This window comes from Dermochelys coriacea, chromosome 25 (assembly GCF_009764565.3).
Source record: "Dermochelys coriacea isolate rDerCor1 chromosome 25, rDerCor1.pri.v4, whole genome shotgun sequence".
NCBI classification, from domain to species: Eukaryota; Metazoa; Chordata; order Testudines; family Dermochelyidae; genus Dermochelys; species Dermochelys coriacea.
The window spans coordinates 7,044,640-7,072,597 of NC_050092.1; the positions used below are offsets into that span (position 1 = coordinate 7,044,640).

General features: G+C 44.0%; 1 protein-coding gene across 4 annotated transcripts in view; it reads right to left on the reverse strand.

Moving 5' to 3' along the window:
- ACSBG2 (acyl-CoA synthetase bubblegum family member 2) overlaps window positions 1-27,958 on the reverse strand; it is a 40,140-nt gene that overhangs the window by 3,264 nt on the left and 8,918 nt on the right. For 2 of the 4 annotated variants that reach the window (XM_038383845.1, XM_043502732.1), the window contains exons 2-14: window positions 25,116-25,233; window positions 19,028-19,107; window positions 18,212-18,450; window positions 16,350-16,438; window positions 15,329-15,449; window positions 14,445-14,525; window positions 12,594-12,743; window positions 8,419-8,595; window positions 7,364-7,545; window positions 6,194-6,427; window positions 4,766-4,983; window positions 1,618-1,757; window positions 325-571 (exon numbers count right to left, since the gene is read on the reverse strand). In XM_038383845.1, the coding sequence (XP_038239773.1) occupies window positions 325-571; window positions 1,618-1,757; window positions 4,766-4,983; window positions 6,194-6,427; window positions 7,364-7,545; window positions 8,419-8,595; window positions 12,594-12,743; window positions 14,445-14,525; window positions 15,329-15,449; window positions 16,350-16,438; window positions 18,212-18,450; window positions 19,028-19,107; window positions 25,116-25,228 (2,071 nt within the window). In that variant the 5' untranslated portion in view covers window positions 25,229-25,233. The remainder of the gene's footprint in view (window positions 1-324; window positions 572-1,617; window positions 1,758-4,765; window positions 4,984-6,193; window positions 6,428-7,363; window positions 7,546-8,418; window positions 8,596-12,593; window positions 12,744-14,444; window positions 14,526-15,328; window positions 15,450-16,349; window positions 16,439-18,211; window positions 18,451-19,027; window positions 19,108-25,115; window positions 25,234-27,958) is intronic. The other 2 variants (XM_043502734.1, XM_043502733.1) reach the window with 1 other exon arrangement.

A 27,958-nucleotide genomic window follows, 5' to 3' on the forward strand; every position in this document is an offset into this window, starting at 1 on the left:
AGCATCTCCTCCCCTCACTCCTGTCAACCAGAAACCTCAGCTAATTTCTGGTTACTACATGCCAGACTTTCAGAGTGCCAAAAGTGGTTGTTGTACAACCTACCTAGCTGATAGGCTCTTACAATTAAGTTGCTTGAGTGTCCAGCACAGTGGAGTGCACACACTGTACATTCACAGGGCAGTTTAAGACTGCCTTTAGTATCATAATACATGCAACAGATCACATCACTCAGGACATTAGGGCAATGAGAAGATGTGCCACCCCCTAATTTGAAATCAGGAGTCCTGCATTTGTTTCAATATGTAGTAGCCCAGGTCACTTACCTAACTCTCCACCAGAGACTGAGAAGTCTTTTTCTAGAATGACCCACTTCTGTACTTTCTGTGCATTTGAGGTTGCTTTCTCATTGACTAATTCAATTCCCTTCTGGATAGCAGCATCAACAGCTTTGTCTTTGCCACCTACAAGGTCTGAGACTTTTGTAGCTTTGCTGCCTAATCTGAGACAGTATGCTATGGCTTCCTGAGTAAGGTTGTCCTCTGGTTCCCCCGTTTCTTCATTTACATTGCACTGTAAGAGGAAGGACAGAAAAACATGACTTCACTGGTCCAACAATTTATATATTAGCTACACTACAGAATAGTTTTTCTATAGTCACATTGTTATTTAACCCAGCAAAGTTTATTTTCCTATTACCTTGGTGCAATAGTTTACCAATTGACTGACAGTTGGTAGTTGAAGGAGATGTTCAAGTGAAACTGCTCAGATCTCAGCATGCTGGGGAAAAAATTGTTCAGCACCTAGGCTGCTCTAGAAGTAGGTAGAGGATTTCTAGGGCTATTTTGTTATAGCTACAGTTGTGGTTTGTGCTCTTTTCCCATTGATTATTGGGGCATTTCTAGGGAGTTAGAAAGAGAAATGCATTGAATCTGGGAGAGGCCTGCAGCACTGACAGACAAGAATGCAGTACAGGCTTCCCATACTGCTTTGTCAGTGTCTCTTAACAGCTCAGCACCCAACAGCTCTTATTATGGAGAGTGGGAACGAGCCTCCAGAAATCTAGAGCTCAATCTTCCTTGGTAAAAAGATCGAGACAGGTGTTTTACAGGCTCTTGAGCTTGTCCTTACCAACCTGGGAAACTTTTAAAGCAAATCAGATTTAAAACAAAGAAGCTACAGCTTGTTACTGCTATGGTGGGTGAGATCTGGGGAGGAAATATAAGTGAGAACCACATTTTCCCTCTTGCATCTTACTGCTTCCATGTCCTGAACTTCAACTCCCTTCTATTTTGCTGAATATGTATATACAGAGGGATGAATTGCACCTCTTCAAAACTAGAGCCATAGATTCTAAACAGGCAGTCAGAGTTGCTCCCATGTACTTCTTACAGTCAGGTTCTTGTAATTTAAAGTTACAGCATGACATGCTGTCTGGTGTTGATCAGAGGATTAGTTTGTGAAATGCTTATTTGCAGGTATTAGATACAGTTTCAGATCTTTGATTTGACAGCAACAAACCCTCAACTCTTCTACTCCCAGAGTAAGCTATTCTGGCTAAGGTGATAAGTAGCCAGAAAATAAGATTAGCTATCAGGAGATAATGGAAAGAACCATACCTTCAGAGTTAGAAGCATAGCAAGGAATTTTGCCTTGTCTCCAACTAACATAGCATTACTAATTATAGGAACAGCCTCCTTTACAGCATCTTCAATTGGAACAGGAGGGATATTCTCCCCTCCAGCAGTAATGATGAGCTCTAGAAGACAGTAAGGCATAACTATGAAAATATGATCTTTCATTACTGTTTCAGTTGTGTGTTTTGAGAAGTGTAGGTTTCAGAGACAAGTTGACATGTGCAAAGATTACAGCACTTGCATGTTAGACAGCAACTTCTGTCTTGTAGCTACCAAACAATGAAGTCAATTTAGTAAAGACATACATGGTCTGCTGTGCTATTAAAATACACAAGTGACTAAACAGATTTAAAACTGCTGTAGAGGGGTGTTTTTCCCCCAATGCACTGGAGAACTTGGACTGCAGAATTTAGGTACAGTTGGCTATGTAGTACATGGGGCCTTGAGTATCAGGTTATTGTCAGTGAACCTTTTAACAGCTTAGTACTCCAAGATTCCCTGGGACAATGGTCATCCTGACTTGTGCAGATCCAACTAGGATGGGGAGAATCTTCCCATTAGGAAAGCCCAGAGAGGAACCACCCCCCCCCAAGAGCAAAGAAGAGACTAGTGTTCCTTTGCATGCAAAGAATAAAAAAAGGTCTTCAGCCCTATCTGCCATTATTTGTTCTCTTCCCCACCCCCTCCCTTGGCCTTATTTGTGCTTAGGTCCTGGGGACAATCCACCATCTAGGATTATGGAGTTTGAGCTGTTGCTGTAGGTGTCATTTGGAGCCATTAAGCTATTGTACCTGACTGTTCACCACTCTTTCCCTTGAGGGTCTTGGGCCATACTTCTACACCCACAGGCAGGGAGGGACCCTATTTAACCCAGTTCTTACCAGAACTCTAGTGCTGGTAGCCAGGCATCAGAACTGGAGGGGGACCCAGAGGCAGATTCTTCCCTGTGTGTGCCAATGCAGAGGGGTGCCTATTCAGTACTCAAGAGACTCAAGACCAGCCATGTATTTGGGTAGGGGTAGACAGTGTCAGTCTGAGGTGCCCTAGAGCTGTGAGACAGGAAGGGGAACATTGCTACAGTGGCTCAGAACTAGGCAGTTTCAGACCCTTTGGGAAGAGGATAAGGGGCTGGGGGAGAAGGGGCTGCGGGAGATGGGACGAAGGCTATTTCTTCCCTTACAGTAGCATGTAAGGGTACAGATAGCACGGGTATAAACAGCTGTATAGAGGAGGCCAAAGAAAAAACCCCAAAACAAAAAACCCACCAACTGCCCTCTCCCCCACTTACTGAGTGGAGTATGTACACACCAGAACCATAGTGGATGATACCCTATACAACTGCTATATGGCCAAGCAGTGCCTCCTACATCTGCAGTATAATGATCTGCTGCCAGAGAGTTTCCCTCCCATCCCCATGAGGAAAATGCTAATCCTTTCCCCCACTGCCTTACCTCCTCCCCTTGCCCCCCCAGTATGCTTGTGCTACTGACAGCCCAAAGGTGGAAGGATCAACTATTTCTCTCCAAAGAGGACACAACAGGACAGATAGATCACTGATCTATCTCAACGGGTAGTGATCAATGGCTCCATGTCTAGTTGGCAGCCGGTGTCAAGTGGAGTGCCCCAGGGGTCGGTCCTGGGGCCCGTTTTGTTCAATATCTTCATAAATGATCTGGAGGATGGTGTGGATTGCACTCTCAGCAAATTTGCGGATGATACTAAACTGGGAGGAGTGGTAGATACGCTGGAGGGGAGGGATAGGATACAGAAGGACCTAGACAAATTGGAGGATTGGGCCAAAAGAAATCTAATGAGGTTCAATAAGGATAAGTGCAGGGTCCTGCACTTAGGATGGAAGAATCCAATGCACCGCTACAGACTAGGGACCGAATGGCTCGGCAGCAGTTCTGCGGAAAAGGACCTAGGGGTGACAGTGGACGAGAAGCTGGATATGAGTCAGCAGTGTGCCCTTGTTGCCAAGAAGGCCAATGGCATTTTGGGATGTATAAGTAGGGGCATAGCGAGCAGATCGAGGGACGTGATCGTTCCCCTCTATTCGACACTGGTGAGGCCTCATCTGGAGTACTGTGTCCAGTTTTGGGCCCCACACTACAGGAAGGATGTGGATAAATTGGAAAGAGTACAACGAAGGGCAACGAAAATGATTAGGGGTCTAGAGCACATGACTTATGAGGAGAGGCTGAGGGAGCTGGGATTGTTTAGTCTGCAGAAGAGAAGAATGAGGGGGGATTTGATAGCTGCTTTCAACTACCTGAAAGGGGGTTTCAAAGAGGATGGCTCTAGACTGTTCTCAATGGTAGCAGATGACAGAACGAGGAGTAATGGTCTCAAGTTGCAATGGGGGAGGTTTAGATTGGATATTAGGAAAAACTTTTTCACTAAGAGGGTGGTGAAACACTGGAATGCGTTACCTAGGGAGGTGGTAGAATCTCCTTCCTTAGAGGTTTTTAAGGTCAGGCTTGACAAAGCCCTGGCTGGGATGATTTAACTGGGACTTGGTCCTGCTTTGAGCAGGGGGTTGGACTAGATGACCTTCTGGGGTCCCTTCCAACCCTGATATTCTATGATTCTATGATCTGCTTTTGTATCTGTCCTATAGTAACTTGGATTTAAGTAGGTGTCCTTCATAGCAAGGAATGGTATACACAGGCCATTCCTGGAAACAGCTTCCCTTAATAAAGTTTTATATCCAAATAGCTGGCTCATCTGACTGAGAAGGTGGATGATGTGGTAACAGCTAATACCACAGCCCGCTGAAACTAGAAAAGTTACTCTACCAGTCTTGATTCCCTCAAGTCAGACTATAGCTAGAAAGAGTCAGCCTTAGACAACTATCATGTTGCAGAGCAGGCCACTGGCTCTTTAACCCCCACCTTTTGAAGTCTTGACTTCACAATTTGTTCTCTGGTTTTGCAGCATTTTTACACCACATTTAGAATATACTCTACCACATCACCTTGATGCCAGGCTAGGTCATAAGTGGATAACTCCTCCCAAGGTACTTATTAGATACCAAGCCATGATAGAGGCCTACTTAGCTTGCAAGTAGTAACAGTTCATAGCACAGGATGGTGCAGCTAGATAGTTCAAACCAAGGATGAGGTATTACCTTTAATTCTTCCAGTGATGTAAAGGAATCCATTCTTGTCATGCTTGCCAAGATCACCCGAATGGAGCCAGCCTTCATCATCAATGGCCTCTTTGGTTTTATCTTCCATGTTCAAATAGCCCATAAAGATGTGTCTACCTGAGAAACAGATCTCTCCACTGCCATCGCTGTCTGGCTTGTAAATCATTGTCCGGCAGCCTATAATCTCTTTTCCACAGCTAAAAGAGATATTCTCCTTAAGATTTAGTATGCTAAGGAGCTATGAATTGTTAGATTCCCCATCAGTACCACTTTTAAAAATTTAAGTATTTGCACAAAGCCACGAGACATACTCAGGTTGTTGTGTCACATCTTTCAGCAAGGAATTCATGTTTATAAGCTGCCTGTCAGTGTAATGAAACCTACAACTGATCTGATATTAACCAGAGAGAGATTAGGACCTACTAGACCAGGGGTGGCCAAACTTACCAACCCTCCAAGCAGCATACAATAATCTTCAGAAGTTTAAGAGCTTGGGGCTTCTGCCCTGTGGCAGGGCTAGGGGATTCAGCCCCACGGAAGGTGCCTGCCAGGGCTTGGGGCTTCAGCAAGTTTTGCCACCCCTGTACTAGGCATTTAGGCCAGGTCTACACTAGGAAATTAAGTCACTATAACTATGTTGCTCAGGGATATGAAAAATCCAGACACCTGAGTGATGCAGTTAAACAGACCTAGCTCCCAGCGTAGACAGCAGTAGGTTGACAGGAGAATTCTCCTGTTGACCTAGCTACCACCTCTGAGGGAGGTAGACTACCTACACTGATGGAAGAAGCCCTCCCACTGGCACAGGTAGGGTCTTCACTGAAGTGCCACAGCAGCAAGGCTGCAGTGTTTTAAGTATAGATCTGCCCTTGGTGTTTTCAGAAGATTGTTTTAGAATACCTGAGGTTTAGAAAATTGTATTACAATTAAGCTATTTATTCCAAACATTGAATACCCTGGGGCTTGTGATTTCAAAAGTTGCAATATATTCACATTGATCTTTCTTAAGTTACTGGATGTATCAATCATATCATGAAGAACAATTGAGAAACAAATGACTATTCCTCTTTTACTAGTTTCTCTCTATCCTTCCATTTCTCAATTGAACCTCCTAGAGAGCCTGGCTGATTTAGGCTTTAAGACAGAGCTCCTGTTCTATAGGCCACTGCCAAGTTCCACCATTCCTGTACCTCAGCCAAAAAGTTGAGAAGTTTGCTTGCTCCCAATCCCCTCTTATTGGTGGCTAGCTGATGCTGGTACAGGCTGAAGGAGGGGAGCTGCCTGTCTCAGTAGAGGGCAGCAGTGACCCAAGTTGTATACAAGTTTCTGGTATGAGAGAAACTAATGAAGTTGTTCTTTATGTAAGAGTCAGTTATCTAGTTCCTCTCCACAATGAGGAATACATACCTAGTGATCCTGAATGTGTCTGGAAGAGAGACTGTGTGAGGTCCAGAGCTCTCGCTCATGCCATACAACTCATACACAGGAATGTCCAGACTCAGGAAATACTCCAGAGTCTCTTTAGTAATTGGGGCAGCCCCAGTGTAGCATTTTGTGCATCGATCCAGCCCAAGACCCTTCCGAACTTTTTTATATACCAACTGCCTGGCTAGACGGAAGTTCACTGGGAGTTCAGAAGCCCTTTAAGAGAAGAAGTGAAAGAGGCTCAGGTTAGTCTATCTTACCAAAGACTATTAGGGTTGGAAGAGCCCTCAGGAGGTCTAGTCCAATCCATTGCTCAAAGCAGGGCCAACCCCAACTAAACCATTCCAGCCAAGGTTGTGTCAAGCCAGGCCTTAACCACCTCCCTAGGAAACCCATTCCAGTGCTTCACCACCCTCCTAGTGAAATAGTGTTTCCTAATATCCAACCCAGACCTCCCCCACTGCAACTTGAGACTATTGCTTCTCGTCTGTCATCTGCCACCACTGAGAACAGCTGAGCTCCATCTTCTTTGGAACCCCCCTTTAGGTAATTGAAGGCTGCTATCAATTCTCCTCTCTTCTGCAGACTAAATAACCCCAGTTCCCTCAGCCTCTCTTTGTAAGTCATGTGCCCAAGCCCCCTAATCATTTTTGTTGCCCTCTGCTGGACTCTCCAATTTGTCCACATCCCTTTTGTAGTGGGGGGACCAAAACTGGATGCAGTACTTCAGGTGCCAAATAGAGGTGAATAATCACTTCCCTCGATCTGCTGGCAATGCTCCTACTAATACAGCCCAATATGCCATTGGCCTTCTTGGCAACAATGGCACACTGCTGATATTCAGCTTCTTGTCCACTGTAATCCCCGGTCCTTCTCTGCAGAACTGCTGCTTAGCCAGTCTGTCTCCAGCCTATGACAGTGCATAGGATTCTTCCTTCCTAAGTGCAGAACTCTTCACTTGTCCTTGTTGACCAGCCTAGACAGCCAAGCTTCTACTTAGTTTCAGAAGATACTCAACTTTTTACTAGACCATTAGTTAAAGACAGAATCCTGCATATTACATTTGATAGCATATTATGCTCTAATCTGATGGGATGCTATTAGGATCTACAGGCTGCATTTAAAATTGCTTTTTAAAAAAAAAAAATTTACCCATTCATTCGTTTCAGGTTAGTTTGTAATCCTACTTCCTTAGCCCATGCTGCCACTTTTCTTCTGAGAGCAGATGATTTTGCACCCACAGATTTCATTTTTTCTTGCATTTTCTCCCAGACGCGAGGAACTCCCATAAAAGCTGTTGGTCTGACCTCCTGTAATGTGTTTATCAAGCTGCCCTAAACGAAGTAGAATTTTAAATGTTTAAAACCACTTTTGTTCAGAAGATAGTTTCTAGTTGACACCTAGATTTCCTTCCAAAAGCCACTGATGGTGAACTAAGTCAGTACTTATTACTAATGAGTAGAGTACTCCATTTCTATAGTACACTCATCTTCAAGGGGCACAAACCCAGAATCAGCCCTCAGCTCAACTTTCAGGAATCCTACTCTGGACTCCAGATTAGTGTCAAATGTCACTCCCAAGCAAAAGCTCGGTGCCCCCAGAAACTAACCTCTTATGCTCAGCAATTAGTCTAGCCCTGAAATTCATACTAGCCACCTCACCTTTTGTATTGCTAGCAGTGTGGAGAGGAGTTTGCTTTCTGAGTGCTAGTCAGAAACTCTGGTTTTCAAAGGCCAGGGCATGTTAATGCCCCTCACTTGGACTCCAGATGCACATATGCCAACTCTGCATCAAGGGCAAAAACCTGGCCCTTTGCATATCAGGGTAGAGATTTTGGAGTATGGCCAGTAAACCCACGGCACTACCCAGCTAAGAGAAAGGAAAGTTGCAGAATAGCGTGTCTGAAGTGACATAAGGACCCAATATATTCATATAGATTCAGAGAACATGGTCACCTTATCCATCTTTGTACCATACAGAGCAGAAAGGTGAATAGATGCAAGTTACTTGCTCATGTCAAGTTTAAGGGTCTGTTTTATGTTACAAAATTGGTGTAATTTATTACTTGGATCAACGTAATCTGAATTTCTTGGGATTGTGTCAGCTTTGTTCATGGCTAACCTAGGTTTCCTCTTGTGACAACACCCCCCCAAGATACAGCCCAGTTACTGTCCATAAGCATCTAGATTAAGTAGCATGGTCTTTACCTTCAGTGCATCTGGTTGAGCAAAGAAAACTTGTGCACCAAATTTTAGTGGCAGCCAAATATCAATCATTTGAGCAGCAATATGACTGAGGGGAAGGTAACTGACCACCAGCTCCTGTTGTTCAGTAGCTTCTGTCAGTTGTACATAGCGCCCTGCTGATAGTGAAGTCCAAGTTATCTGAAAACAGAAGCATCTCATGATTACCATTCACACTAGTGGTTCTGAACAAGTCTGCAAGCCACAACACTGATGCCATTTAATGTTTAGATACTCCAGTTCATAACAAGTACGCTGTGTGTGTTTTAAATCCATTAAACATTTCACTTTGAGAGTTTCTCCCTTTTCTTGGTGTCTCTGGCTAGTTTGAAACTTGTGTTTAAATTAATCAATGGGGGGCGGGGGGGTGGAAATGTCAGAATGAGCCTCAGTTAAGGTTAAGCAGGTAACTGAATTAGATTACTAGATTCCAAAGCCAGAAAGGCCCACTGATCTAATTACCTCCTGTGTAACACAAGCCATAGAACTCCCAAAATAATTCCTTTTGAACTACAGATGTTTTTCCAAAAGATCGGCTATTTACTAGTTGCCATTGATTAAGACTACCATGAGCCTTGGTAAATTATTCCGGTGGTTAATTGCCCTCTTAAAGATTTACACCTTATTTCCAGTCTGAAGGTCTCTAGTGTCAATTTCCAGACATTGGCTTGTTATACCTTTGTCCACTAGACTGAAGAGACAATCAGGTATGTGTTCCCCCTCTAGATACCTGTCGGCTGACCAAGTCACCCTTTAACCTTCTCTGAGGCTAACTATCCTAGTGCTCCTTGGGTGGGATTCATGAAAGGACTCAGGTGTTGCAATGCTGAGCATCATGGCACCCAACTTTTAGGCATCCAGAAAGTCACAGGAAAAAACATGGAGATCCATAATGCCAAGTTAGGTACTTAAGCTTCCTCTAACAAATAGAGAGAGATAAGCACCTAAGAATGCAATTCACAAAAGCTGTTACACATGGGAAGCCTGCTAAGATAGCCAGTGGGAGATGTGGATCAGAGGGGTGTGTCCTAAAGGTGCCTATCTCTGCTTAGCAATCCATGAATGGGAACCTGCCATCTGGATGAGGCAGTTTAGGCACTGAAGTCATTTCTCATGAGACTGAGTTACTCTGCCCGACTCCACACAAAGTGGCTGGAGGGGGTGATGCCCACCTTACAAACAGCTTCTAGCTCAGAAGTTAGAGCACACCTAGGAAACGAACTCCAAGTTAGATTCCCCCCCCTTTGGTAGAGGGGGATAAGGGAGCATATGAACAAGGGTCTCTCTCAGAAGCGTGCTCTAGCCACTGAGGTCTGGGATATTCTGATGTGGGGCTCAGTTTCTCCTGAGGAAGCTGTTCCACTGTGTGTAAATAATGTGTGACTGGACCCAGGAGGTGAGTGCCCTACCATTGGGCTACAGTCATTCCCATTCTCTTGTCCAGTGACTGCCCCACATCAGAATGTCCTATAGCTCAGTGGTAGAGCCCACCTCAGCAGTGGGAATTCCACCTGGGTCTCCCATAATCCAGGTGAGTGCTTTAGCTATTGAGGCTAAAAGCTAGTGGGCACCACCATTACCCTCTCCTCCAGCCAGATTTTGAATGAGAGCTGCTCCAGTGGGCTTCCTTTGAGGCCACCTATGAGATCAGGCTCTGCATGAGGCTTTAGTTGCTGAAAGCCTGTCTTTCCTTGATTTGAGAGTCACTGTCTAGGCTGGGCTAGAGCATGAAACATAGGCACTGAGGGAATGTTTACCCTGAACAAGAAGCTTAGGCACCAAGTGAGTTTCAGCGCCTACAGAATTCAGCAGGAGGGGTGTGGATCACACTGGAGCCAGAACTGGGACTTGGGCACTTGAGTAGGGAATGGATACCTTGAGTCTATCCATTCCCTATACAAAACATGTTTTCCAATCCTTTAAATCATTCTCTGGACTCTCCAAGCACCCCCAGTGTATCATTTTTGAATTGTGGATACAGTAGTCCAGCTATGATCTCAACAATGACCAATTTAAAATAAAAGGGAAAGCCCCTCTAGTCTTACTCAAGATTCTCCCATTTATGCTTCCAAAGATCACATTAGCCCTTTAGGTCAGTGTCACACTGGGAGTTTGTGTTCAGCTGATTATCCTTGGAAGCAATAACTCAAAGATTTGGGGGGTCTTGGTGACTAGAGTCCCCCATCCTGTATTATGGCCTACTTCTACTTGAAGCCTACATCTAGGAACAGATGTTCAGCTCCCTGCTACTGGAAGGGCAGCAGTCAACCTCCCCCTTTATACCACCCCTTCCCAGGGGTGACTGAAGGCAGGTCATTTATACTCTGAGGAAGCAGAGAAGAAATGTCACTTATGGGCAGGTATTTCCATCACTGCTTTCAGCAGGGCAGTCTTGAACTTTTCGACAGGCTATTGGACTAGATGGAGTACTGGTCTGGAAATTCTCCTCATGCTCACTGTTGGGCCTGTGCAGGCACCAAGAAAGCATCCTGGACCCAGCACTGAATTAGTTTTGATCAAGAGAATTGGGCAAAGACACTTTGTGTACACAGAAGCTACTTACAAAGAGAAAGTGGAGATTACACCTGCCATGACATCTCAGTCACATTTGCCTCGATTGCCTTAGTGTCTGTGGCCAGTACTACTCTGCTTTCAATCTAGGATTGCTGTCTGGGAGATTGGGACTGTAGCACTTAGAGCAGGGGTGAGCAAACTTTTTGGCTCAAGGGCCACATCTGGGTATGGAAATTGTATGGCAGGACATGAATGCTTGAAGACAAAGATGAACCTTTGGCTCCTATGCAGAGGTGCGGTCAGGAAGCTCTGTGCCCTGCACTGTCCACAGGTGCTGCCACTGCAGTTCCCAGCCAATGGGAGCTGCAGGGGCTGTGCTTGGGGTTGGGGCAGTGCCCAGAGCCCCCTGGCTGCCCCTATGCCTAGGAGTGGAGATGGGACATACACTGCTTCCAGGAGCTGCATGCAATCTGGCAAGCCCCTGACCCTGCTGCCTGGTGGGAGCTTGAGGGCCAGATTTAAAAAGTCTGGAGGCTGGATGTGGCCCTCAGGCTGTAGTTTGGCTACCCCTGACTTAGAGCTTAAGGAGGGTTTAAAAGCAAATTGTATGAACTTGCATCCACAGAAGACCAAGTCACGACCACAAAACAAACCAGTCCAATGCTTTTGGAGTTAAGCTAAAGCCTTGGTTTTGATCTGACCCATACTTATCCTTCCTCACACACACACACACACACACACACACACACACACACACACAGTGTAGCCCTTGAATCCAAGTACTCTGCTTTTTAGAGGCTCTCTTGGTGTCTTAAGACTCACCAGCTGAACAAAGAGCATAATCTCTAGCAGCATCTCGAATCTGTTTTATCTGACTTTTTTGCTGGCAGACTAATTGCAAACTACATAGGTGTGCAAAACAGCATCAGTAATACTAGGGAAACAAGCTACCCTAAACTACTTCAGTCACCTCTATGCAGAGGCCACCATGGAGGAGTGCCTAGGTTAGTGGCTCTGCCATTCCATTTGATGCAAGATGAGGGTTTTAGTCTTATGACATTAATAGCCCACATGAATGCTGGCCAAGGTTAAGCTTTATAAAATGAAACTACTGATCTTTGTAAATTTCTTTGAGACTTAAGAGACCTAAGAGCTAGCTATTAGTAGCAGTAATGAACAGTAGGGCTCAAGTCTACAAGAAACCCAGTAACAGTTTCAGTGTCCTGATCTGGGTTATAGGAGAGAGTACTGCCCTTGTTGAAATTAGTCTGTCACTACATGTGCAAAATGGTTGTCTGCATTTTTAGGACAAAATATGCCTAGTATTTCTTTTCCTAGAGATCTATTCTGACCAAACCATGGGTGCTTGGGACATACACTTGTGGGGCATGACAAGGTAGGCAAGATTTGCCTCTGACCAGAAGTAAATTAATTTTGCCAAATCTTGCTTAAACAAAGTGGTCTTGAAAAGAGAAACTGTTCCAAAATTAATTTGTGTTTCAATTATGTCCTAGTGTTAAAATATTTTGGCTAGAGCCATTCTTCCAACCTCAAATACCATTTAAAAAAAATAGTGCATCCCAGAGAAGTCTGAACACCAATAGCAGTTAGGCAAGAATACTTACATTATCATGACTGAGCATAACTCCCTTTGGCTGTCCAGTTGTTCCTGAGGTATATATCAGCATACAGCATTGGTTAGGCTTCTGGGAATCAATGATCTTATCAAGCTGGGAATCTGGAACACCTCTGCCAAGGCCCATAAATTCACTCCACTGCATTCAAAAGCAAAGAGGTTGGTCAGGCTTTACATCATCTTTCACATATGCAACTAAGCGGTCTGGAAGGGATTGGTAGGTGGAGGGATTTAAATTGGCGAAGACCACTATTGTTTTTCCAGTGAGTTTTCATAGGTTTTGTGACAGGGCAAGGCCAGATGGCTATAGAAAAGTAGTGGGAGATAGATACATTAGCTCCAGGCTAAACAAATCCCTGGTACCAGGATAAGTGAAATGGCAGCTGCTCCAGGTCAGTTAAGAACTTTCCAGAAGGCAGGGAGAAGGCTAGGTTGATTAGGACACCTGAAGCCAATCAGGGGCTGGCTGAAACTAGTTAAAAGCCTCCCAGTCAGTTAGGTGTGCATGTATGTCAGGAGCTGTGGGAGGAAGTTGTGCTGTTAGAGAGACTGACTAGTACACATCATATCAGGCACAAAGAAGGAGGCCCTGAGGTAAGGGTGAAGTGGAGCTTAAGGAAGTGAGGGAAGTAGCCCAGGGAATTGTACATGTCATGTTTCTAAAAGGTCAGCTACCATAGCTGATACTATTAGGGTCCCTGGGCTGGAGCAGAGGGTGGGCCTGGGTTCCCCCCCTTTGCCCCCTGATTAATCACAGACTGGGAGACAGACTGTGCAAAGAAGGATAACTTCTCCTCACCAGCTTATGATAAAAATGTCTCAGACTGTGACCCTTGTCTCTAGAGAGAAGGGTTATGTGGAGGGTCATAGTGAGCCTCTGAGGCTAGTGAAATCTGTCAGGAAACATGGGACCCATGGAGGAGAGGACAGAGCTTTGTCACAGTTTACACATATATCTTCTTAGTCCATGGAAGATCTTTCCATCAAGAATTCACTTCAATTACAATACAGCATATAAAGCTGTGGATATGGGGAGGAATACAGGGATGTCTGTGTGCGGCCCCAGTGCAGTGATTTTGTTCTGACACATGAAGCCATGTTTGGGGGGGGGGGGGGGAGTAGTTTTAAGGGAGCTTCCTGGGCTGGTAGTGATGATTTCATTGAGTCTTGGTGGTGTCCTGTCTAAGGGCTTATTTAAAAATAGGATGGGGAACACTAGCAGGAAAGCCATTGTTGTGCTTTATTGGAAAGGGTTACCCTCCAGGAGATTGAGAAATGAAGGACCTACTTCTACATGGCTTTTACTTTGGATAGTCATTACATCCACTGTACACAGCTGTGAAGTTACCACTTGTGTGAGTGGAGAATTCTTATCTTGTAATATTCCCCCCTACCTCCATCCACTGCATACAAGTGTAAGCAATTTATAAAAAAAACAAACTTTCCCCACCCCAAACTGTTCCCTAATTAACAAGAATGTCATCTAGTAGGGGCCCCTCCATGAGTGAGCCATGAGAGATGGCAGTGGGACAGTTTGCCAGTTTTACTCACTACAGCCGAGCGTCGAGGTGTACTTGCAGCACCAAAGTGTAGCTAGTTATTCACAGAGGCGTTTGTGATATGCAAGTAACACCTCAAACATTACAGTGTAAAAAGAAGAGGACTTGTGCTCAAATAAATTTGTTAGTCTAAGGTGCCACAAGCTTTTGTGACTACAGCTCACTTCATCGGATGCATCACGAAAGCTTATGCTCAAATAAATTTGCTAGTCTACAAGGTGCCACAAGTACTCCTTTTCTTTTTGTGAATACAGACTAACAGCTGCTACTCTGATACTTACAGTGTAGAGATTTGGTCTTTTCTCCTTAAGCTCTCCATTGTACTGGATGATTGCTTTCAGAAGAGGGAGCTTGTGCTGAACCTGCAGTAAAGAGGAAGCCAGGTATCAGAGTAAATTAGTGTTTCTTGCACCTTCCTTTGAGGTATGCAACAGAACTTTTGTTGTCTGAAGACAATAGCTTCACCCACAACTGAAATTGCAGCCACCTTTGGAGTGGAGAATATTAATGCTATAGTCTGAAGCCTGTTGGATTCTAACTTCACTCTGGATAATTACTTTCTAACTACCTGAAGTTTTAGAAGAACACCTTGGTTTCCAGGAAGTATCATGCAATTTTTAGTGATACTTAATTTTTGCTTGTGGTATTCTGTGACTGTTTCAGAGCCTTGACTAGAAGAGTTTATAATTTTAACTTCCCTTTTAAAGTTGCTTCGGCTACCAGTCCCCTCCCATCCACCTCCAATAGGCAAGTTCAGAGGTTGGACTGTTCAAATTCAGTTTTAATGATTCCAGTCTATATTTAAGATTGCAATCACCTTTCCACTCTAGTCCCAATTTGGCTTCCCTGCCCACTCACAGGTAGGCTTGCAAGCATTAGTGAGTGTTTGTACTCCACCATATCCCTTTAGAGTGCTATGCACACAGGTGCAGTTTGAAGTTGTAGGGGGAAGTGGGAGTTCTGCTATACTGTCAAGTCCCCTTCCATCCCCAGCCCAGAAAGAACAGGCATTTCTTGGTTTGACAGAATGAATAAAAAGGAGAAGGAACACACCCTAGGGTAGAGCTAGGGATGGAGTTTAAATACTTGCTTGACTATCTAACCCAGCCAAATGCTTTCCATATGCCACTACCACCCCTAAACAACTCTATAAAAAGATATTTACTTCTAGGATTTTCTGCAGCTGTTTATGATTCTCCACAACCAGGATATTAGCACCACAGTTCTCTGCTACATACTGGCAGGCTTCAGGAGAGTTTGTGGTGTAGATGCCAACAGCAAAACCACTATAAATAAATCAAAGTTAGAAGATAACTAATAAAGGATTTCAGTCTCAGAAGTTGGCCTCTTTAACAGAAGAGCCTTCCCACCTGGAAAAGGGCTCCATGATGTAAAGACAGATTAATCTAAATTTTTTTTTGGTAATGAGGATACCTCCTTTGTGCTAAATTCTAGAAATTGAAATTCCATTCATAAAGATCTACAATGTGTGTTTTTCAGGAGCCACAATATACTAGATTGTCTTTGTAGAACTTCTGCTCACTTCCCTCCCCCCAACATGAAGTGCAATGAAATATTCTTTCAGACTAGCATATTATTGCTTCAGCTCAGCATTATGGAAGCACATCCTCTAATCCAGTGGTTCTCAACTGGGGTCCACAAGCGGGTTTCAGGGAGTCCATTAAGCATTAGACTTGTTGGGGCCCAGGGCAGAAAGCTGAAGACCAACTGCATGGGGCTGAAGCCTGAGGCCCTGAGCCCCACCACCCACGGCAGAAGCCAAAGCCTGAGCAACTTAGCTTCATGTAGCTCTTTGTGGTGTGGGGCCCCAGGCAATTGCCCTGCTTGTGCCCCCCTAACACCGGCCCTGGTTTTTATATGCAGAAAAACCAGTTGTGGCACAGGTGGTTAGTGGAGTTTATAGCATGTGGGAGGGGGGCTTGGAAAGAAAAAGGTTGAGAACCTCTGCTCTAATCAAGCTATATATGTATCCCTCTAGCCTGTCTTGTTCATTTGTTAGAGGTACTAATGATAAAGAGGTATATCTAGAGTCTAAACAAACTGCTAACCACAAATAAAAAGTAGAGCCTTTGACAATAATTGTTTAATCATGTTTTTAACATCTATTGGCATCTGAAAATGTAATAGCTTGCACTGGCACTTTAAAGACTAAATTGGTTTCTTACCCAGCTAGAATAGCTCCAATGTCAGCAATAAACCACTCTGCAGAATTAAATCCCAGAATGCCCACTCCATGGAAACGCTCCAATCCCAACTGTAAATAAAGATCAGATAGGATCTATTTCTCTTGGGAAAAATAAATGCCTTAAGATGAGTTAAGCCATGTATACACTAGCAAACTTCTGTGCCACTCTAAGATTGTTTGTGTAGCCACTCTATGCTGACAGAGAGCTCTCCTGTTGAGGTAATAAAACCACCTCAACAAGCGGCAGTAGCTATGTTGGTGGGAGCAGCTTTCCCACTGACATAACCCTGTGCACACCACTGCTTTTGCTGGTGAAATGTGTTGCTCAGATGTGTTTTTCCACACTCCAGAACAATATAGTTTTGCCAACATTAGTAGTATAGACATAGCCTTAGTTTGTTGAACATCTTTTCTGTATGGCTGCTAGAAGCAGGCATATACTTTGAGCTTAATCTTCAGGAAAAACCCCAGCCAGTGTACAGGAGGATTCACATTACATTTAAACTTGTTTTGGTTCTGTGCTAATTCTTGAGGGAATTTCTTTAATTTCAAGATATTGCTGTTTTTGTTCAATGCTGACACAGTGCAAATGTAATAAGACCACTTCATTAGTATGAAGTAATACTGTATCGTGCAAGACCAGATCAGGAATCAGAACTCCTGAGTTTAATCCAGATAGATATCTGCTCCCTCTGTGGACCTGGGCAAAGCTAAAAAGTACAGAAAGAGAAAGTTAGTAGGAGACCCTTGCATTTAGTACCTTACATAGTTACTTTGAGTGTTAGTCAATTTAAAATGTGATGCATCAGTAATATCAAAGGCATCCATCCTGACTCCATTGAAGCCCAGGTTTGTTTACTATGGACTTCAACTGGACCAGGATTTCACCTAAAATCCTCCTGATTTTGCAGCAGGAACTTATACAATTGAAGGGGCAGGAATCTTGGATTTCAGAGCTTTAAATTAGGGCAATAGGTTAACAGAAAGCACATGCTATTTTTAGTTTGACAAATCCTCTAGTCATGAGGGAAACCTGTACAAAAGAGGTCTAATATATTCAGCCATAAGTTTCTGCAAGAGGGTGGCAGACCAGACTTATGCTAGTGAAAAGCCAAGCAGAAAGTTTTGAAGCCACTTTTCACTCTTATACAAAGGTCACTTTTCCCAGTTTGGCCATTTCCTTTATAAAATATTTCAGTATTAACAGAAAACATTTCGTGGACAGTAGCAGACACTTGCATACAGTGTCAAACAGTGGTGTCAAGCAGCAGCCCCTGCCAGTTGCTGAGAAGTCTAAGAGCCTGACCACTTGGAACCAGACTTGAAACAATTGTTCTGGAGAGTGTAATCACATCCTTAGTTCTCATTACTTATTGCAGCAGAATATGCAAATAGATTGAGGTTTGGCTGGCAAGTTTGACAGTTTTGTAAGGTTGTCTTGAATTTTTGAATGGGCAGGGAGGAAAATTAAACATATATAACAAGTGTCCAGAATTAATCCACATTTTTAGACTTAGTTAAAACAGAATAAGCCAAAAGTTTGGAGTTGAAGTTTAACATTCCTTTGAGGAATGTTAAGTATATCCAAGATGAAAAGCCAACTCATGCCTCCTGAAGAGTCATCCTCTGGCATGAGCACATGAGAAGTTTGACAGAACAATTCAGTTAGCAAATGTATCTCATTAAGACTCCATGATACTGAGCCACACTATCCACTGTGCCCCACCCTCTTCCTGTAAGATTAGGGCATACTTAAACATTGCCTAAGTTTCAGTAACTGAATATGGACATTTACTGCAATCAGAACAGTGGATGGGTGAATAAAAATTCTACAAGACATACCTTTATAAAGCTTTTTGCTGCCTTCCGACATTCCTCATAGTATTGCTTATAAGTTTGCTTTATCCACTTGTCACCCTTCTTTGATGCAAGGGCAAAATAGTTCCCATATTTTTTAACAGCTTCCTGGAATAGTTCATGAACAGTCTTTGGTGTCTCACTACCAATACCATGTTGATCTAGCCTCAGTTTAACTTCTCCATCCCGTCGTGTTGTCCATAGGCCTGAGGCAGGGGATGAAGCTAGTATTAAATAAATAAGGTTAGTGTAATGTCTTGCATTTAGATATTTCCTTCTGCTACTATGAAAAAAAGAGGTCAGATGTGAGATTATACCCAAGGTATAATGTGAATTATCACTTCTGTACTTTGGACAAGTTGGCAGGTAGTTCAGATTCTATTTTAAGACTGGAGTTTTGCTGAAACCTGAGCTATATTCAAGCTGTATGCAAGAACAAAAATGGGGAACTTGAAACCTCTCCCTCCCATTAATACTTTCACATACCCTCCTTGTTAGAGGGTGCTATTCTGCCAAAAGATGCTTGTACAGGAACAACTGGCACAAGAGGCCAAACTCATTCAGTGCCTCTGCCCCACCCACAGCAGGGACTTGTGTTACTACACTTTGTGCCAGTGGATATTTACCCTCCCTGAGGGCTACCACCACTGCAACCAAAGCTAAATTCAGCATGGTTTCTCAGGAGACTATCCTGCAGTTCACATTTTTGTTCTATAAGATACAATTTTGGAATTCAAACAATTTGGAGTAATATATTAGTCTACAACAAAAGATGGTTGTAACAGATTCCTTTTTGCTTACCTTTGGATCCAAACATATTTAACTGAGATTCCTCAGTCTTAGTCTCTTCAGTTGTCTCAGCACTATGGTCCTCAGCAGTTCTGCAAGCAGTAACAAGTACTGGATGTTATTTTAGTACACCAACCTAAGTGCATAGCATATTCCCATCAGTTCAGATTTTTTCAGTTTCATAATTTCATTTTGCTAATCCCTTGATGTTAGGAAGGGAATTTTCCTACTATGTTATTGGTTCCCAATATTCTGGATTTGGGATTGTCGTTCCTTTTACTGATAGTCTATATGGGGCTAAACTAGCAAGACAGTCCCAGCCTCAAAAAGTTTACAATCTAAATCTAAAGTGTTTGTTAACATAAGTTCAAACAGAACTGGTTTTGACCAACAAACTGATTACTTGCATTTCCAGGCAAGCTGTGTCTGAACTCAAGCTTAGCATCCACTGGCAGCTAAGAAGGCTGGCACAATTGAAAAAAAACAAAACAAACTTCCTAAGTAGAGGACTTACAAAAGCAGATGCCAGAAGTGGAGGAGCTCTCTTCTGCTCCTTCTAGGGAGCAGGTCTTCCCTGCTCACTATCACAGAGCCAATCCAGGACACTTGGCCCCAGCAGCTTTCCCTTCTAACTACTCAGATTAGTGGTCACCCAGCACTCTCTCAGGAAAGTCCCCAAGAGGCCCCAACTTCCCTCAGAAGGATTCAGCAGCCTGAAAGTAGGTAAATTTTCACAACACTACTTTTGCCCAAACTAGTATGCTTCAGCCATCACTAGTCAACAGAAACCACAACAGGCCAACCCCAGATGCTTCAAAGGAAGATGAAAGAAATCCACTCTGGTTTGGTTAGTCCATTAAGGGAAGTTTTTCCTAAATGCTCATCAGTTAATGGTTGGCTTTTCTCCTGAAGCATAAAGGTTATATCCTATTGCATTCCATCTTATGGAACTGTGGATCATCTGAGCCATACAAGTCTATTTTGACTCCTACTAAGCTGTTTGCCTCAATAGAGTCTTGAGGTCTCTTCCTAGCCCACCATGAATCTCCAGTCCCTTTTTAGGGCATTACCACACACACTAGTCCCCACCTCCTCCAAAAAGCCATGGAAGTAGCTTTTCACAAGTCATACAATGTTTGAGATACCTGTTATGTGACAAACCACCACCTAACTAGTGTTTCACCATTTTTATGGTCTAGACTTTGATCACCTCCTCAAAGTTATGTATGACTCACCTCAAGTTCAGACAAACTATATAGTTTAGGCTGTGAGTTGATCACCGATTCTATGACTTTTCATAACTTCTGGGGCAGCCCATGGGCCAGTTGCACCAGCCACCACTGGGCCAGTCTGAGGCCACTGCCTGCCCCCCAGTGGTGGGAGGAGATTTGGTGTGGGAGCGGTGAGGGCTCTGGGCAGCACTTACTTTGGTGGGGCCCTTCCCAGAAGGGGCAACATGTCCCTCCCTCTCTCAGCTCCTAGCTCTGTGTGCTGCCTCCACCCACAGGCACTGCCAGCACTGTTCCCAGCCAATGGAAGCTATGGTGCTGGCAGTGCACAGAGCTAGGAGCTTAGGGAGGGACATGTTACTTCCAAGAAGCCAGGTTGGGAACCTGTCAGTCCCACCAACTCCCCCCACAGTGCCCCCCAATGTTTAGTCAGGGGTATAGTACAAGTCATGGACAGGTCAGGGGCTAAGTTCTCTCTAAGCTGTGTAGCAGCCTATTAAGCTCCATGCAGGTGCTCAGGGCTGCAGCAGGGAGAGATTCCTCCCCCCAGCCCCAGGCCTGCTGTGGCCATAGGAGAGGCACCCCCTCCCCCAGCCCAGGTGCTGCTGTGGGGGGAGAGCTTGGGGGGTCCTCTCCTTACTGTAGCCCTGGGGCAGTCTGAACCCCAGACCCCACATCCCTGGCCCTACTCCAGAGCCTGCACCCCCAGCTGGAGCTCTTATCCCACATACCTCAACCTCCTGCCCCAGCCCCACCCCAGAGCCTGGACCCCCAGCCATGACCAGTCCAGGATTTTTACTAAAAATACCAGTGACTAAAACAGCCTCAACTAGAGTTAATTGAGTCATCAACCTAAAGGTTAAGGGATCATGCCATCATGGTGCTGGGCAGTAGCTCTACTCCACGTTCAACCTTGCTGGAAGACACCTGGTAAGCACTGTCCCTTAACTTTTGTAGAAGATGGGGAGGAAGTGAACTCCCCTCTAGGCTGCTGATAGGAATGAATACTTTGTATTCTTCCTCTCCAAGACAGGTTTATCTATCAGACCTTCATTCTCTGCCCTCATTAACCAGGCATGTTTGGCATAATGAATCTGCCAGCAGTCACAAACTGCACCTTCCAGATAACCTAACTGGAAGCTGAACTCTGGCCTGGCCTTTGGAGACTCATGAACCACTCACCAGAATGAGATCCCTTGAGCTACAAGTGTAACTGTCCTGCCCTCCTAGTATTCATATGGCTGGTGCTTGCTCCCCTGCAATGTACAACATGCCATTCAGTCACCTTAACTCCTATTAGTCAGCCATGACTGCCAAAGAATCTATATATAAAAATTATCCACCTCAGAAGGATTGAATATTCCCCATCTATCTTGCCTTCCTGTTTCTCTAAAGTATGTCACTCTGACATCACTGCAGGTTGATAGGCTGGTGAGCACTTCATGTCAGCACTGAACCTTCACTCTTCATGAAGAGTCAGGTGGGGGAAGAGTCCCACCTTTTGTTCTGTTAAGTACTGATCCACAGTTTAAGTCTGACTGTATCCCTCAGTGTCCACTTCCAGAGTATTTTCTGAGTAAATGCCAGTCTTCTAGATCTCACTAGGTTCTTATGACATCACTGACTTCTAGGCTGTCCCTAGCACTAGGTATCCACTTTGACCCTACATGCAGGCAGGGTCACTAGGACACTAACTGTTGCTATAGAAATGCAAATCTTAGCTAGATCATTGTGACATACAAGAGTCCTGGCACATGATTGGCTATAGACAGGTTGGTAGTTTCAGCTATTGGCTTTGGTTTGAGATAATGTTGGTCCCAGGCATGTTTCTGTTCCTGATTCAGTCAGAACTTGTGTCCTTCACCCCAAACTTCTAGTTCTCCCCATTTTGGAAGAGAAATTTAACTGTTCTGCTTAAAATGTAGTTTTCTGGAGAAGCATACTGGCATTTGAGGTGCTATGTTTATCTCACTGTAAAAATGAGCAAACTTGTTCATTACACGAGAGGTGACTGTTTTAACTGGTAGTCAAGCAGATGTGGGAGGAGAAGTGTTGACATTTTACAGTTAGTACATTGTCACTGGTTTTGAATCAGTAAAGTTAAGTTCTTGTACCATCCCTAGAGTTCCAGGGGTGGGTGCACAACTGCTGTATTTGGAGGCGGTTCTCTCATGATCTGCCAAAATAGAAGGATTCAAACCACTGCAATTAAGTCTGAGGTAGCTATTTTGACACTGCACAAACAAAAAACTTGCTTCTCGTACTAGGTCTGCAATCCAGAACAGGAGAAAGTAATCAAGTCTGTCCATTAACCTTGCTCAGCAAGCTATGGAGTCTTAACTGCAGGGCCAGCGTAAAGTATACTTCATATCAATTTGCACTTCTGTTGACAGATTGGCATAAATAACTGTCACTATTAACAGGTTTCAGAGTAGCAGCCGGGTTAGTCTGTATTTGCAAAAAGAAAAAGGAGTACCTGTGGCACCTTAGAGACTAACAAATTTATCTGAGCATAAGCTTTTGTGAGTTACAGCCGATGAAGTGAGCTGTATCTCACGAAAGCTTATGCTCAAATAAATTTGTTAGTCTCTAAGGTGCCACAAGTACTCCTTTTCTTGTCACTATTAAGTGTTCATTTTGCTGAAGTGTTTGTGTATTTGTGAGAGTAGTTCAGGAGGTCAAAGCAAGGGAAGGGGAGATAAACTAAGGACTGTTAATCAGGCAGATAGGTACATAAAACTGAAGACCAATGAGAGGTTGCAGAAACTTCTCACTAGTGCATTTGGTAGCTGTAAGCTAGCAGAGGATAATTTAATACTGCTAAATGGATGCAGAACCACTGAAAAGCCAGACTGGTCATTCTTACTGAATCTTATGGATCAAACAGTAAAGCCACATCATTAAGAAAATAGGAGAGGAGCAGTATTGCAGTATTTGCAAATGGTAAAATTTACTCTATTAGCAGTACAATGAGGTTGCTTATTAATGGAAGGAAGTTTGGGAAACTATTACAGGGCTAAGAGGTACCAGCTTTTTAACATGGTTTGGTATTCACTAGCAAGATGTGGGTGGTTTTTCTAGCAGGTTGTGGCACTGGAGTATACAAACACTTCCAAACACAATGCTACCACCACAGCACAAGCTTTCCTTTTGATTTACCTGGAGATTCAGGCCATTTTCCTACATCAGGGCAAAAGTTGTCTTCATGTGTTTCAAATAAAATGAGACAAGTTCTTACACAGAGAGCCTCTGGAGAGTTTGGCACCTAAATCCCACTAATTTCATTGAATTGGGGAGCCTAATTTTTAGGCTCCTTTAAAAAAAAAAATCAATTTCTCCAGCAGCAGTTGGTTTGACAAGGCTCTTATGCTATAATTATGCAGGAGCAAGTGTGAATGAAATACAATTGCTTAAATCACCTTAATCTTCAATGAAGGCTACCTTTTGCAAGACACTTCCCTATTGGCTAGGGTTCAAGGCTATACACATCTTTGTTCCAGGCCACCTAAATTAGGGAAGGTTTTATGGGCCATGGAGGGATAGACTATAGCTGGTCAGGTGAACCTATGGAGTTCTCTCCTCCCCAAATACTGCAGAAAAATGACAGGGAAGCAAAGGAAAGCCACAAGAGTGATCATGTGACCTTCCCCAGCAGTATGGTTTGGGTACCCAGGGCAGCCAGCAGAGATGTAAATCACTGTGGGGCAGGGGAAGATCTGGCTGGTGGTTTCTACCCTGTGCCTGACTCAGCTGCTAGTCCTGGCTGGGCTGGGGAGGACAGGATTTCCTCTTCCCCCACATGGAATCTGGGACCTGGGTCAGACCCACCCAAAGATTTCTCATCCAGCTGCAGGAAACTCTGCAAACTTCCCCTGCTTCCTATGCCCATCATTCCTCAGCTGCAAGGGGAGGGATCCCTGTACAGAGAAATGCTTCACTGTCTGCCCAACCCCCCATGCATCCAGACCCTCTCATAACTAGACCCTCCTCCTGAGTCTCACACCCCCCTTCCCACAGCACCCCCTGGTAAGCCCCATTCCCCCTGCATCTGGGCCATCCTGTTGAGCCACCTGCACTCCCACCCACTGAGCCCTAGCCACCTTTGCTTGGAGCCCCCTGCAGGAAGCCCCATCAAGCCCATGCACCCAGATTCCCCACTTTGCCCCACACAACCCACACCTGGATCTCCCTACACTAAGCCCCTCCACTCTTGGATCCTGCCTTGCTGAGCCTGCCCGCCAATCACCTTGCATGGAGGGGAAGGGCCCTGGGATGTTTCTGGGGCAGGCCTGCTCCTTGTGTGGTGTCAGGGTTGGGTGCAGCTGCACCACTGAGTGTGTGTCCTCGGGGGTGGGGGGAGAAGGAGGCTGCACAATGATCTCCCATCTCTGTGCAGCCAATTTTTTAGTTTTGCTCACAGGCTTTAAGAGACATAGCTACACATGGTCTACTTTGACAAAATCCCCCTTACTTCCCTCATATGTGGCACAAACAAGATGTACTTTCCTACATTTGGAGATTTCCCTGCAGACACCCAATATTCTGTTTGCAGTATAGCAACATTCCATAATATAGAAGTGTTAAGTATCGGCCAATGTCTTTCTACAGAAAGATTTAAATTCTGCCAGAGAGTTAACATTAAATGCATACTCTTATAAGAGAGAATCTGCCTGTACAGAATGCTTTTTGAACATAAGCCAAATGCACAGTGTATTTCAGAAGCTAGTCACTGCACTAAAAGCAAGTTCTATTCTGCTCTTTTCCTTCCTCACAGCATTAGATTTTAATAGTACAAGCCCATGTTAATGTAGATCATGGAAACTATTCTAGTTAATCAAATGGAGTTAAATTTTTAAAGAAACTGGACAAACCTGGATGGAGAGTTCACCAAGACATCACTAAGAGACACCCCACATGGCACTGGAACATCTGAGTTAGGAGCTGAATCTGCCAATACGGTACCCATTTCTGATTCAGACAGCATTGTCCCTGCAAAAGATTAAAATGACAAAGTGATAGTTTAAAATTGCTTTAAGGAAACCAGTTCTCATCAACATTGTTATCTGAACAAGCCAATTCAAACAACTGTCTCTGAAGGCAGCAATATTTGTATTTGCAAAGATTCTTTATCTGGTCCAGTACTAGGATAGTGCTAGATATAGAATATATTCTATGAGATGTTAATTGTCAGATTTTCCCAATTCATTTTAAAAATTATATAGTCATAGTTGAACTGCTTACAATTTTGAACATCTCATAAAAAGGTTCCCATTTATATCCTATGCTATTTAGCCAGAAATAATGAATTTAGATCTTAACCCCCAAAAACCCAACCACCACCACAGAATTATGGTTTAGAATCTCAGTGCATTTTCTGTGCCTTTGTCCAATCCTTCTCCTCTGCAGTCTGTCAGCATGAGCACAGATGTGCAACATCCTTTATTTTTTTTTTTAAATTAGTACCTACTAGGAAGAGCTGTAACATCTTAGGTCATGTGTTCTCTGCATTGCAATTGGAAGTAGCCCATCACCCCACTTTTCTCCTTATATGGAAAGACTGATCATATGTTTGCTCCTCCTCCCCCTGCAACACCAGCACATGCTATTACTTTCTTAGAGGATGCTGGATAGTTTCCTTTTTCCTGCCTGGAACACATCCACAACAGCTGTGATGTGAACACAGGAACTGGGTTACTGACTGCCTGTAGTACAAGTTAGCACTTGCATGCAAAGTATCTATTATATTTGAACACAATAGTATGCACAATTCATTTTTATAATGAATGTTCAGTAGCTGTGTTCTTCCCAAGTGGGTTTCCTAGTCAGCATTAAGTGAATGTATCACTATTGTGTCTTAAAGGTTGAGTTTGTTCATCTAAAATTAACCTAATGCTAGAAGAAATGTCAGTTTTACTTGAGCTTTGCATTAGTTAGTACACGGGCCTCAAACTCAGGGTAGTTGGGTTGGGCTTTATTTGCCTGGAAGAGAATCACCTTATAAACAGGAAGGAAAACACATTCCTGTTAACAAGTATGGTGAACTATGCCTCTTAAACAGTTAAAATAAAAAAATAGTAAGACATTGTAATAACTTTAAAGTGATAAATACAAGGCACTATGATAACCTAAAAAACCCATTTATTGAATTTAGGTTAAGCGCTGATTTGCTTTCCTCTAGCTAGTCATGAAGCACAGAGTCTGCTGAACTGTGGGGCTGAGAGGAGAGGGTAATAGCAGCTCTGAATCATTTTGCTGCATCAGAGCAACTCTTCAAAATATATTGTGTGGTTGTCTCACCATGGCCAATCTATAGTATCCTAGATTCTTATCCCAGTCGGAAATTCTTACAGATGTTCAGTGATAGGAGGGTAGTCAAGCCACCAGTTTGGGAGACAATATGGGAATTCTCTGAAATAGTTATTATGAAGCCTTTGTGCCTGTTTCCCCTCTGTACTTTGCACTGTAAAAAAAGTACAAGTCTCCTGCTAAGACAGTGCAGAAAGCATGAAGTAGGAGTGTCACCTAGTGGTCTGAGTGGAAGAGCTAAGTCATTAAAGACTGGCTCAAACTGACCCCAAATCAAATCAGAACATCCAGCAAGACTAAGGCCTGGTCTACACTACTGGGTTAGATTGAATTTAGCTGCATTAGACAGAATTTAAAAAGGACTGCGTTGACATAGGCAAGCCTGTTCCATCAGCCTAAAGGGCTCTTAAAATAAACTTGTGCCCCGCCCTGATGAGGGGAGTAGTGCTAAAAATTGACCTTCCTGGGTCAAATTTGGGATAGTGCAGATGCAAATCGATAGTATTGGCCTCCAGGAGCTATCCTAGAGTGCTCCATTGTGACTGCTTGGGACAGCGCTTTGAACTCCGATGCGCTAGCTAGGTACACAGGAGAAGTCCTAGGAACTTTAGAATTTCATTTCCTGTTTGGTTAGCATGGCAAACTCAGCAGCACAGATGACCATGCAGTCCCCCCAGAATTGTAGAGTGTAGACTGTTTCTATGCTCCCCCATCATCTCCATCCCTGAGGAGATTGCAGGTGGGAAGGAAGCACTCACGATGACATGTTTTCTGAGCTCATGCAGTCCTCCCGCACTGATAGGGCACAGCTTAATGCATGGAGGCATTCAGTGGCAGAGGCCAGAAAGAATTGAGTGAGCGTGAAGAGCAGAGGCAGGACGTGATGCTAGGCTAATAGGAAAGCCAACAAGAGCACAGACCTCTGCTGCATCCACTGTATAATGGCCTACCCTCCTCCCCATGTTCCATAGCCACCTCATCCAGATGCTCAAGAATGTTGGGGGGGGGAGAAGGGGAAGGGAAGGCTCTGGGCACCCAGCCTTTCCACTCCAGAGGATGGCCCAAGCAACAGAAGGCTGTCATTCAAACAAACAGTTTGATTTTGAGCATTGCTACAATAAGCAATGTGGCCTTGTCCTTCCCTACCTCACTCAGGCTACCCAGTCAGGTTTTTTTGGTTTTGTTTAATTAATAAGGAAAGAATGCATGGTTTCAAAACAATAATTACTTTATTTCAAGGGGGGAGGGTGGTTGGCTTACAGGGAATTAAAAACAAAGGGGGCAGGTTTGCATCAAGGAGAAAAACTATCACACCAAAGCCTGGCCAGTCATGAAACTGGTTTTCAAAGCCTCTCTGATGCACAGTGTGCCTTGCTGTGCTCTTCTAGATGCCCTGGTGTCTGGTTTG